Source organism: Aquila chrysaetos, chromosome 10 (assembly GCF_900496995.4).
Source record: "Aquila chrysaetos chrysaetos chromosome 10, bAquChr1.4, whole genome shotgun sequence".
Taxonomy (NCBI): domain Eukaryota; kingdom Metazoa; phylum Chordata; class Aves; order Accipitriformes; family Accipitridae; genus Aquila; species Aquila chrysaetos.
This window is the reverse complement of record NC_044013.1, coordinates 34,029,732-34,041,871: the sequence shown is the minus strand read 5'-3', so window position 1 is coordinate 34,041,871 and position 12,140 is coordinate 34,029,732. Positions and strand designations below refer to the sequence as shown.

The 12,140-nt window shown below is 49.3% G+C and overlaps 1 protein-coding gene across 11 annotated transcripts in view; it reads left to right on the top strand.

The window, feature by feature from the left end:
* Window positions 1–6,859: 6,859 nt before the first annotated feature.
* GTF2I (general transcription factor IIi) overlaps window positions 6,860–12,140 on the top strand; it is an 82,711-nt gene continuing 77,430 nt past the window's right edge. For 10 of the 11 annotated variants that reach the window (XR_003925258.2, XR_005933328.1, XR_003925259.2 and 7 more), the window contains exon 1: window positions 7,663–7,835. Coding sequence is in view for 7 of the 11 variants with exons in the window: in XM_030027238.2 (XP_029883098.1) it covers window positions 7,684–7,835 (152 nt within the window). In the remaining 4 variants the exon portion in view is untranslated. Of the gene's footprint in view, window positions 7,119–7,662; window positions 7,836–12,140 lie in introns of those variants that run through there. The other variant, XM_030027247.2, reaches the window with a different exon arrangement.

Genomic DNA, 12,140 nt, shown 5'->3' with positions numbered 1-12,140 from the left:
AACCCAAGCTGAGATGTCTGAGCTGGTTTGGACACACTGGGCTTGTTCTCTTGGGTCTTATTTTGTGTGAACGCCAAGGAACTGCTTCTGGCACCTGCATGGGGGTGTGCCCGCGTGCAATCCAGCATCACCCACCAGCGAGGTGCTGCTGCGCCCAGGGCATGGCCCATCCTGGGAAAGCCCCGAGAAGCAGCTGCCGTTGAGTGGCCTGTGACGATGATCTCTCCTCCTGTCCCACTTCAGAGCTTTCTCTGAATCACTTTCCCCATTTCTCTGACTAAATCAAAACAACTGATTTCCAAACAGATGAGGCGAACTAAGAAAACAACCACCACTGCCGCATGTAGCACCATCACTGCTTTGCTATGTGGTGGCACAGGATTTCTTCTCTGTTATAAAGATACCACATTGGCTTGCCAGCTTGGAAACCTCCAGCTTTAGGATAGACCCTGGCAGTGCTGGTGTCAGTCTACGGAGAGCTGACTGCAGGCTCAGGGTCTTATAAAGGATTATAAAATCCTCAGGAAAGAGGTGCATCTGACTTGTCTACGGCAGCAAGCTTCCTTGCAGTTGCTCTACTGATATGAATGGCTCATTTTAAGCTGCTGGTTATGTTGCTGATGTCTGCATGAGTAAATCTGTCTTCTGTTGCAACCAGGACAAAAAAAGACCCTCTTCTTCACACCCAAATGTCGATAGACCTGAGCGCAGAATAATTGGAGATAAGGACGCAATAGGCTGATTGCGTTTAGAAGCACTAATAGATCTGCAGGCATATAAGTGATAGTGACAGCTGACTGTGTTCAGCCAAAAATAAATAAGATGGCCCTGTGTTTGCCTCGGGAAGCCTCTGCAGAGGATGGCATTGATGTGTGAGAAAGCTCCTCTGTGGAGTGCTGACGTGCTGCTCATGCCGGCGCTGCCAGGCACCTCTCCGGGAAGGACAGTGATGGATGTGGACAAACACGCTCTCCCTCGGTGAGGAATGCTGAATGGTTAGTTTGCACAAAAAATACCCAGCTTTGCAGCTGAGGAAAACTGCATCTGGCTTTGACTTCTCGACACCGAGATGATCAGGGCAGAGTGCTCCCATGTCCCGGGCTCCCTGCTAGGAACACTGGGCTGGTTCCTTGCTGCTCAGTTTTAAACTCCTTCACCATCACTTTCAGGTGGCTTTTGGCCCCTTGGGAGAAGTTGCTGTGCCCGGGGGAGGTGAGTAGATCCAGGTGCCAGTCAGATTTGGAATAGACCTGCTGAAGAGCTCCTAACCCTAGAAGGTGATCCCCATCACAGCCAGCCTGCTGCCACCTCCTCCCTGCCATGGTCCCTGGCCACCCCCCGCACAGCTTGTGCAGGCAGGAGTATGTAAGGGGAGGGGATGGACAGTGTCCAGGAAGATCGGACTGGAACCATAACCTGAACACAGGCAATCCCCTAAAATATTTATTGGGTTTGTTGAAATTTTTTTACTTTTGTATAAACACATTTTTTACAGTTTAGCTGCCAATGAAATTGTTCTATAATGTAAAGCAAAAACGCTCCTGAACTCCTTTCTTTTAGAAACATGGGTCAAGTAGAAATGTCTGTCGTCTTTTATTGCAAACAAATACAAGAATCCCTTTTCAGCCTTCGGTAGTGTGGGTATTCATATCAAAAACATAGGTGCCCAAACTGCTGGTCTGTTTGTCAACGGCTTCATCTAGGCTCCATAATTACACTGGCAAGGATTTCTTAGTGAGGAGCATGAAGGGGGAAGAAAAACCCAACCCAAACCAAAAAAACCCGAAAACCCTCTCTTGGATGACAAAGCATCGCTGGCAAACTCCCGATCTAATTGCCTCCTAATAGCAAAAAAATAATTTAAGTTTATTTGAGGGATTGGCTGAACATACAAGGCACAAGCACTGCTGGCTTCTGCATCGCTTGAAGATCTTTGTTATACAGCTGAATTAATTTGCAGTGCGCCTGCAGTAGATGTGAACGATTGCGTTTCGTGTTTGCTCACTTTGTCCTTTCTGCTGCCCGGGACTCTTTGCAGTGCCGGCCCAAGCCTGGCGCTGGGCTGGAGCCGGCCCAGGAGCGCGTGGCGGGATGCTGGCACATCTCCCACTCTGCCATCTTGTGCACAACCGTCTCGGCTTTCATTTTAGAAACACTCGGTCCCTGGCTGGTATGGCTGGGAGGAAAATTTGGGAAGCACAAGCTGATGCAGCAATGTCTGTACGAGCCTGCAAGTGCAGCGACCATTTTGAGACGTGAATAATTACTCAGCAGCCGCAGATACTTCTAATGTCCCCATTAACTACTGTGCTCATCGAAGCATCTTACTGCACAGATTTGCCGGGTATTTTCAAAGTGGCAACTTCTTTTGCGCTATAAGTAGATGTGTATAGGGGTCCCCATGACCTATTGCTAGCATCTGCAATTTTGGATAGCGTGTCAAGTTGTTTTTTTTTTTTTTTATTCCTGATCTTTGGAAAAATGCATATTTACTGTCACTGTAACCCTCTGTCACAAAAGGTGAATTATTTTTAAATGCTTCCTTCTTCTTTTGAAGAGTTACAGTACAGAATTCTGCCTGCTCTATAGACGTTATATTGTCATTAAAAATGATGCTAATAGAAGGAACTTGATTTAAGATCATCACTCTGGGAGGATGTGGAGGGGAGAGCCAAGACATTCTAGTACCTCCTCCCTTGCTAAACTTCCCAGGACATCCTTAACTGAGGGCAGAGGAGTAAATGATAGGAGAAAATGGTGCCTGTGCTTTTACTAGCCAAATATTTGTACTGCCCATGTGTTCACCAGCCTTATCACATGCACCATGTTCAAAGGAAAAATACAGGATGTCCTTATTTACTATCTAACGGAGAAAAAGCTTAGCGAAAGAAAACTGCAGAGGAAACTAGGCAACTGGAGCAAAGGAAAATTGGTAAAGGAGCATGAAATAAGCTTATCTGGAGCCATGTGCCGGAAAAATGTGGATCACTATAGTCTTGTTCTGGTCTGTCATCACTACTGTTCTCTGATACAAAGAGCGCGTTGCTGCTCCTGGGCTGTAGTGGAGCTATAGTGGAGCTATAGTGGTTTGGGAGTTGCAATTAAAAAAATAAATTGGGAGAAGGAAAGGGATTCTATTTACATATAAAAGAAACTGTCACAGTGAGGAACTACAAACCCCATGCTCTGACGGTCTGACAGATTTGCACATAGCTTCCAGACACTGCAGTCTGACTTCTGCACAAATACAATATAATTCTGCGCTGTTTTTTTCTGAGAGGTTAGGGCTTCCTCCTTTCTTTCCCTCTGCACTTGCCCTCTGTTCAAAGGTTATACATGTGAATCCTGGAACTAAGGCACTTTGGGAAAGAGATGGCAAGATGCCAAGTAAAGGCTGGCAAACTGAGGCACGTATCCCGTGCTGGACAAAGATAAGGCAGTACCGGGCGGAAGAACTGAGATCGGATCTGAACCCTCTGCGTGTGAAGTTTTTGCAGGGGTTTCGAAGTTTTCCTGCCTGAAAAGCAGGTCTACGGTGATCAGTGTAAGACGGGTTGGTTTCTACTTGCCCTCGCCCCCTCACAAATTTTTGAGGACTCCAATAGTTTCAACAGGCATACATCAAGGTTTTCAGACTCTCAGATGGTAGATGGAAGTTGTCAAGGATATTTAGATTTACCCATAGAAACTTCAAGGGCGAGTTGACTGAAATCCCCTATGCTACGCTTAGCTTGAGGTTAAATTTGTAACTTCTTGCATGTAGTGAAACAAAGCCTTCTGATAAAGACAGCCTCGCTCTTGTGAGTGCTAAAAAGAATAATACAAGTTTCTGGGGATGAAACAGAATAATTCCCCAAACTAATGAGTAGGTAAAAAAGATAAACTGTATGTATTGGTCTCAATTTCTTTTCAGAAGGCAGCTATGAGCTTGAAATAGAATTTCTCTTTTTTTTAAAAATGGTGATAAAAATAACTGAATTCAACTCTTCTCTTCCAACGTTTTTGGTTTCACAGTCTGGCTCCCTTGTTTAAGAAAAATGTTTTGCTTGCCTTGTAGTCGTGTGAAAATCTTTTTCAATCTGTAGCTGAAGCCCAGCTGGTTAACTAGTAGAGGGAAAAGCAAAGCGATACAAAATACTTTAAACCAAGGAATTTAGATCAAAGTATTTTCTGCCGGAAGACCTTACCTTGAATTTTAAACTTAGAAAGAGTATCAAGATTAACTGGTCAGATGTTATATATAACAGCCTGTTCAGGAATCTGCTGGTAAAAATCCACGGAGACTGTGTGTTAAGCTGAATGCCTTTTCTAGAAGGGAGCTGCTTGAATTTCCAGGCTCTGCACTAATGGAGAAATTCTCGTGGTCTATGGTAATATGTTACAGTTGTTAATTACTCTAGCTACGAAAAACATACAAGTTATTTCTAGTCTGAGCATTGATTTACAACACCCAGTGAATGTCTCCGATGGATTTAGAAGCCTTAAGGAACTAATTTTTCAGTTAGTCATCTCGTAACCGCAATGGGTAAACATTATTCCACATAAAGCATGACTTAAGCTAACTCTCCAACTTCCGTTAACTCCTAAACTTTATTCAGCTCCGTAGCTCATGTGGCTGGATCAGGTGGTAGAGAGGGATACAGAAGAGTGGGAAGAATCTTCTCCCAGAGAAATACCAAACTTCCACTCTTCCAAGGACCCACATGGTAGCAAATGAGCCACGGCAACGATGGTCTTACCAGCGGGAAGCAGCTGCCACGTACAACTCAAAATAAATCGTGACGTGATGCTGTTGTGTAACCAAAAGGGCATCTTCTCTGCAACCAGGAGCAGTCCATACCTGCAGGACAAGGGTCCGGATGCAGCCCCCGAATGATGTCCTGGCAATGAGCTTCCATGTCTTAGGCAGGTAAAACTTCTCCTGTCTTCCAGGAGGATTTGCTTGAGTAACTTTTGAACAGGGCGTACTTGGAACATCTAAATCTGTATGAAATGGCCAGTATGGGCTGTGTGTGCAGTAAGGTACAGCTGGAAGGTGACAGCATGCTGCTACCGTGGAGCGATGCCTTCCACTAAAAATGCCATCTAAACCGCAGAGAGCTGACATACTGATTTAGAAAATAGTTGTGGCTGCTTAGAAAGATTTGGCGTCCCTCGTGCTAAAGTCCTTCACCAGAGGTTATGCCTTTGCCTCCACAGGATCCGCAAAAAGGAACCACCCGAATGCCACAGGGTGAAATCTTCTGGTTTAGGTTAAGCTGCTGATGAAAGTGGGTGGTGGCTTTTTTTTGTCTGTTGGGTGTTTTGGGGAATTTTGCAGGGGGAGGGGTTTGCTGGGTTTTTGGGGGGGTTTTGGGGGGGTTTTTTGCTAGGCCACTGCAGGATGCTTGCTTCTGTCTCCTTTCCCACAATGTAAATGATGAGAACAGTTACGTCCAGCTCAACATTGGCAAGGAACCACCGACAGCCACAACATCTTGAATCACTCGGACCGTTTGCTCAGGAGACGCTGGTCAGTGTTTGCAGACGGATGTTTTTTGCACAAAGTCCATAGCCTCAACAGTGATGGTGTGGGGATGGCCAAAGTGTCTCCTGCAGGGTCCTTTCCCAGCAGGCAGCTTCTGAGCTTTATTCCCCCGTTTGATTTATAGCTATTTATTGCACCTAGGAGGAAGCTGGATGCTTTCAACTAAGCACACTTCCGTTTCCTTTACAAATTAGATTTACTTGCGCTCTTAGTGTTCGGTGGTTACTCTTGACCAACCTTAAACATGCTGTTAATGTTTCAAAAATACCATTAAGAGTTTTATAGGCATCGTAACAGCCCTATACACACTACAAACAAAATCTTGGTATTTATAAAAATGAAAGTTTGATTTAAAAACTAGCTGGTTTTAACAGCAGTTCTTTTGATTTGGAACCAATTTTGAAATGCAATGTTTGCCTTTGAATGGAAAACTTCCTATCCATATCTGCCACACAGAACCTAGATTCAAAGGAAAAGAATAGCAACGCCGACTGAAGGGTTTGCCTGGTTATGCTCAGGTGAACAGGTCTCACAGATGGCATCAATTCCACTGAGCACCTTTGTAATAGTAATAACCTCACCGGCAGCAACAGGGGAAATAATTGTTTTGCTACTAAGTTCTTTATTAAACCAAAAGCGGGCTTTCTGCTTGCGGGAGGCTGTTGCCCCCAGTGTTGGTTCTGGAGCGCCCGGGAGCGGCTCCGGGTGTTAAACCCGGCCGGTTTTTGCGGGAAGGGAGGGAACGCCGCGGGGCTGCCGAGCCGAGGCCTCTGCCAGGGCCGGCCGGGCAGCACCGCGCACCGGAGCCGCACCGGGGCGGGGAGGAAGGAGCCGCCGGCTCCGACATGCGGAGGCGTTTTCGGGGCTCGCCGCCGCTCACCCGAGCAGCGCGACGGGCCCTCAGCCACGAAAGGGGCGAGCTGACACGGTGAGGCCCCGCGGGGCAGCCGGCAGCTCCCCTCGCTCCCCCGGGCCAGGCGGCGGGGGACGGCCCGCCGGCGGCGAAGCCCTCGCGGGGCGGCGACGGCCTGAGGGCGCGGGGCGGAGGGAGGCGGCCTCCCCCCCGCCCCGCGCTCGGCCATCTTCCGCCCGAGCCCCCTCGCCCGCACCCGCCCGAGCGGCCAGCGCCGCGCCGGCCCAGCTCCCCCTCTCGGCGCAGGGCGCCGCCCGCCCCCTCCCCGCGCGGGGCACGGCGGGAGCCGCAGTCCGCCGCCCTCCCCTCGGCCCGGCCCGGCCGCCGCCGGCGGACTACAGCTCCCGGCGGCCCCCGCGAGGGGCGCGCCTGCGCGGCCGGGGCTCCGGGAACAAAAAGACCTCCCCCCCTCCGCTCCCCTCCCCTGCCCTCCCCTCCCCCGGAGCGGCGCTGGGCTCAGCCCGAGACCGTGAGGGGAAAAGCGGGGCCGTGCGGCGGCCGGGCCCATCGCCGCGCCCGCTGGCCCGCCAGCCGCCGAGAGGCCGCGGGGGTAAACCGGCCCCTGCCAGCGGGGCTCCGCCGCCGCTTCCCCCCCCCCCCCCCGGGCCTCCTCCCGCAGCCCGGCGGCGCCTCCTCGCCTCCAGATAGCGGGACCGGGCTGCCCGCGCCCGGCGGCGGGTGAGTGGGAGGGTGGGATCGGGCCTCCCCGGTACGAGCCGGGGCGGGGGACGGGACTGTTACCCCGCGGGTCCCTGAGGGCAGACCCCCCCCGCCCCGGCCCGGAGCGCGGGGGAGGGGGGGGGGCGGGCGCCGCATCCCCCGGGGGGGGCGGGGGGGAGCTCCTGCCGCCGCTCGGCGGGCTGCGGGAGGGGCCGGGGGCCCGGCGGGGCGGCTGTCCGCGCGCGGTCCGCGCGGCCCTGCCGGGGGCGGGGGGAGGGACTGCGTGCCCCCTCCTCAGCGCCCCGCGCGCGGTGGGGGGGGGGGCGGGGCTCCGCGCCCTTCACCGCCCCCTCCCCCGGGACCCCGGCCGCTGTGAGGAGGGGGCGCTGCCGCCGTGCCGCCGCCTCCCATTGGCTGGCGGGGCGGCGCGCACGTGCCGGAGGCCTGCGCGGGGCGGCGGCGATTGGGCGCGGGCGGGAAGGGGCGGGGCGGGGTATGCGAAGGAGCTGCGGTGGGACCCGCCGCCGCCGCCCCCGAAGGGCCGTGGCGGGACCCTGCCCGGGGGGCGGCGGCTCCTTCCGCCATGGCGGGGCCGGGCGGCCCGCGGGGACGAGGGGCAGGGTGCGCGTTTGGGGTTGTGGGCGCGGGGTGCGGGCCGAGCCCCTGCCCTGGGACAGCGCAGACCGGTGTAGGCCAGTGCCCGGGCGCCGGGGAGGAAGTGCACAAGCAGCTCAGGTGAGGAGTGTGTGGAGTTACGTCTAGTAAGCAGAATGACTTTTTTTTTTTTTCTTAAAATCTAGAGGTGTTTAGTCGTCCCCCCCCCCCTTTTTTTTCCCCTCTTCCATATACCAGGCGACTTAACTGTGAATTCAGTCTAGCGCTTCAGTGTCTCCCTGCGCTCTAGTCAGCTGTCAAGGGGAGCAGATTGCCTGGGGGAGAGCGTTAGCGCAGGAGAGCTCGGCAGAGAGACCCGCTTCTGCAGAGGGGGTGCTCCAGGCAGGCATCCAGCAAAGGTGGGGTGATGTGCAGCAGCACGGCCGGCAGCAGAGGACTTCCCTAGCCGGCAGGAAAGAATTGTTACAGAAGTCTGTCGACCTGATGTTTAAGTGAGGTCGACATAAAATCGTACACCTGGGTGGATGTGTAACATTACCGGCCTCTCTTGGATTCGTGGCAATGTTTTTAATCGTCACAGTGTTTTGGGTATCACTTCTTGTGTTTCCAGCTCTTTATTTGAAGGCTTCTTTTGCCAACGGTTTGGTGTGTAAGTTGCTTGAGAGAAACATCTGCGTGGTGACTGTTTAATGAGTGCAGCCATCCTCTTGTAAGCTAGTGATGTAGCTGAGTTGTTGTCAGCATGTACAAATCTTTCGGTTAATATCTCACAACAAGGAGGAACTTTTAGGCTATGTTTTTAAGTATACCTAATATTTGTTTCTGCTTGTCTAACTTTAACTCTGCAATTAAAATAACAAAACCTTATGAAACGTATTTAAAAAAACACCCCCCCCCCCCCCCCCAAAAAAAAACCCCAACCAACCCAAAAGAAAGGCTTGTATATCCATTAGGTAAATTAGATGGCATAAAAGTTTGTCCCCTGTACAGCCTGGTAAGAGGCTACTGACAGCCCTTTGTCTTATCCATCAGGATATGAAACCTTTTCATAGAAGTTTGCTTGAAACTCGTGTTCCTCTGGAAAGACTGTGGATTTGTAATTTTCTGACAAAAAGTTACTGACGCATTCCCAAACTCTTGCTTATGGAATTGACTTCTATTTCTGGTCTCGGATCCTGGGTGGAGAGAGACTTCTCATAGGATTGACCTAAGTGCTTTAATTCAAGGAAGAACACGTGTAATTGATTCCATAGAAATTGGTGTTCTGGTTTGTTTGGTTAAATACAGCAACAGAGCAAGGGAGAGAGATGCAGAGGGAATTAAGTGACCAAATGGAGGGGACCGATTACTGCTGAAGAGAGTGACGGGGTGATTAGTTTCACAGGCTTCCCAGAGTGCCCTGATGCATGCCGTGATGGGCAGCAGCACACTGGTGCGGACACAGGGCAGTTCACTGCATGAAGCTACTGTGCAAAGATGTGCACTTCAGGTAGTGGCTATATACTGATAGGATGATTTTTTTTTTTTCAAGGTGTTAGAACACAAATGCGTGTTTAGTGTTGGTTTAGCTCTTTGTGGGAACCCCAGAGGAATTAAAGGTATTTTGTTTGCCCTTAAATCACTTTGAGCCTTTTGTTTCCTGTGGCTGTTGCAGTATGACATAGATATCCAAAGGACCAGCTCACACTAGCGAGGACAATTTCTCACTCTGGAAAAAGTGCCAGCACCAATTCTGTTATAATTAAATAAATACTAATAGAGTTTAGACTAATTCACTTCTCAAATATTATGTGTAAGTGTTGATGGACACATAGAACTAAAGTAATTGTTATTCAACATGGTTGTCATGTTGACTAAGTAAATATAATTATACTGGTAAAGACAGAAATTGTCAGATGGTCAGGACTGCTGTGATTAATATTTCATTTTGTTTACCTGGTTTCACTGTAATTCACAAATGCCTAGGTGCTGCAGTAGGACACTGCGTACTTAAAAACTAAAAAAACTAAGTGAATTGTTCCCTGAGTCTGTCCGGCTTTAATGTAGAAATGGAGTTTCATGCTAATGGTTTCTTAACTACTCCAAACTGGGTAGTAAGTTCACTTTTATATAGCTGCCTTGTGATGTATTTAGTTACATACTGCATTTTCATTGTATCTAAAATTTCATGATTATATGCTGGTCTGGATTGGAATCTTTAGAAATAGTGAAAATCAAATTTAAATATCTCTTTGCAAACATGCAGGCTTATGAATGAGAGAAATAGAATAACAGTTTTTAGAATAACAGTTGCTGGAATCGTGTTTTACTTTTTTAATGGCTCGTAAGAGTAGCAGAGGTAGTTGCATCTAGGCTGACGAAAAAGTCATCATGTGGTGCTGAGTATCATAAAAGTACCTAGAAAAATGGGAATTAATTATTACTGGTTTTAGGGGGGGGTGTCTCACAGCTGTGTCATGAACTGTGCCCCCCTACCCCCAGCAAAATGCTGCTGGTTTTGTGTGACTTTGTGCTGTCTTGGTGCTATCGGGTGTGCTGAGCACCAGGTGTTTCCCCTCAGAGCTTTGTTTGCTAGGGGCCCTTCTTCTCTTTCCCGACTGCCTTTGGTTGCTGACCTTCTGTTCGGCTGCCCTCGGAGGAAAAAAATGAAAGCTTACATCAGTGAGCACTACAGTAGGGATTTGGGGCAGTGTGTTGGTTTACAGTGAGATTTTAAGTGGCACGATTCTGCAAATCTTTTCATTAATTAGCGTGGGATGTGGTGCCGTAAGTAGCACTGCTGGTGTGGACGCTCAGTGCTGTGTCTTGTTGATTCTGCTGCTGCGAGTTAAATCCCTGCAGTGGGAGTTGGATGAAATGGCGACAGCAAACGTCCCAGCTGCCGTGTTTAATGGGTCACTCACTGTTGCTGCACTTGTAATGGTGTTGGGTGTGAATGGCAAAAGGGTGCTTACCAGGGAACATGCTCCTCGGGTGAAACCAGTGAGTGCCATGTCTGTATTCGTGGTGTCTCGGACTAGAAAGCGATATAGGTTAAGGTTAGGGAGATAAACACACTTAATTTTTAGTGAGCAAAGGAGCAAGAAGGTTGACTTTAACCATGATGTGCACTTTTCCTGAATCAGCTGCTCTGCTGCTCCAGATAAGAGGCTGGAAAAAAAGGCAACAGAGATATTTCAGGGAGTATGTGTGGAAGGGAGATGCGCAGAGCCTCCCTGGCATGTTAAGGCCTCTTCAGGGCTACTCTGCTGTCCTTGAGGGTTGTTTTTATTCATTTTCGGGGGATGGTTAGCAGCCTGGGCTCAGTCTTAGCTAAGAGCTGACCATGCATATGTACATGATACTGCGCTGTAGCCAATGAGTCCAGGTTTGTACCTCCAAGGGAGCCAACTTCTGTCTGGAAGAGCTGGCAGTAAGCCAAAAGAGAGAAACCCAGATGGGTTTGAGTTGACTAAATGCCCTCTAGTATCTCCATATTGTCTCTCCTTCCTGTTCCTGATGTCAGGAAGCTTCACCCTCTTTTTTTGGTGTAGGCTATAAGCAGAGTTAAACTCTGCCAGCCCTGCCTCTGCCTCTTTGCTTTGGATTGAGCTGGCTCTGAACATCTGGAGCTGGTTTTGCTTGGTGTGGTCCAGCAGTGTTTGTGTTTCAGAACAGGCTGGTCCTCCACAGAGGTAACATGGATATTGCTCATCTGAATTGATTCATAATCCACATGCACCAGATGCAGATGGTGAAGAACTGGCAATGTTTTTGTGAAGGAACTCCCAGATCCTTTGCTTCTATTTCTCTTAGGCTATGGCTGCTGAAAATATTTCCTTTCAAAAAATAATTGTGTGTATCTGAAGGTAGGAGTGTCACACAGTCTTGAGCACCCTTGCTTTTAAGCTTGTTGTGTTTCTGCTACGTGTGAGCAGTCTAGTGGTTGAAAGGAGCTGAAAATTGTTGCTTATAGAGTATATGTGTATTTTTAAGATGATCAGTGATATCATAACAAGGAAAATAGATCATCCTAATGGGATTGCGTAGGTCAGCTATGAACAGATGCTGGAGGGTGAAGGTGAGAATCTCCTAACCCTGTGTGCACTGTAGCTACGGTGGATATGTTACAGAAAATCAGAAAAACCGGTGGTGCTAGGTTTGCATCCCAACAGTTTCTATGCTAGGTTAGCTAAGAACTGTCAGACTTAACTTCCTCTGAAACACAGGATCACTGAACCAAATTGTAGGAAAAATAACAGAGATTTTTAGCCAAGATCTGTTTAAAAAGATGCATTCGCACTTAACAGATTGTGAGTATTAATCTGTACACTTTGGAAATAACCAACTCTGTCCTCTGTCAGAAGGCCAATATTTGGGCAGAGCTAAATATGCTGAAATTGTGCCTTGGCCCAGAAGGCAAAGAAGCCAAGGGGTGAAAGCTGC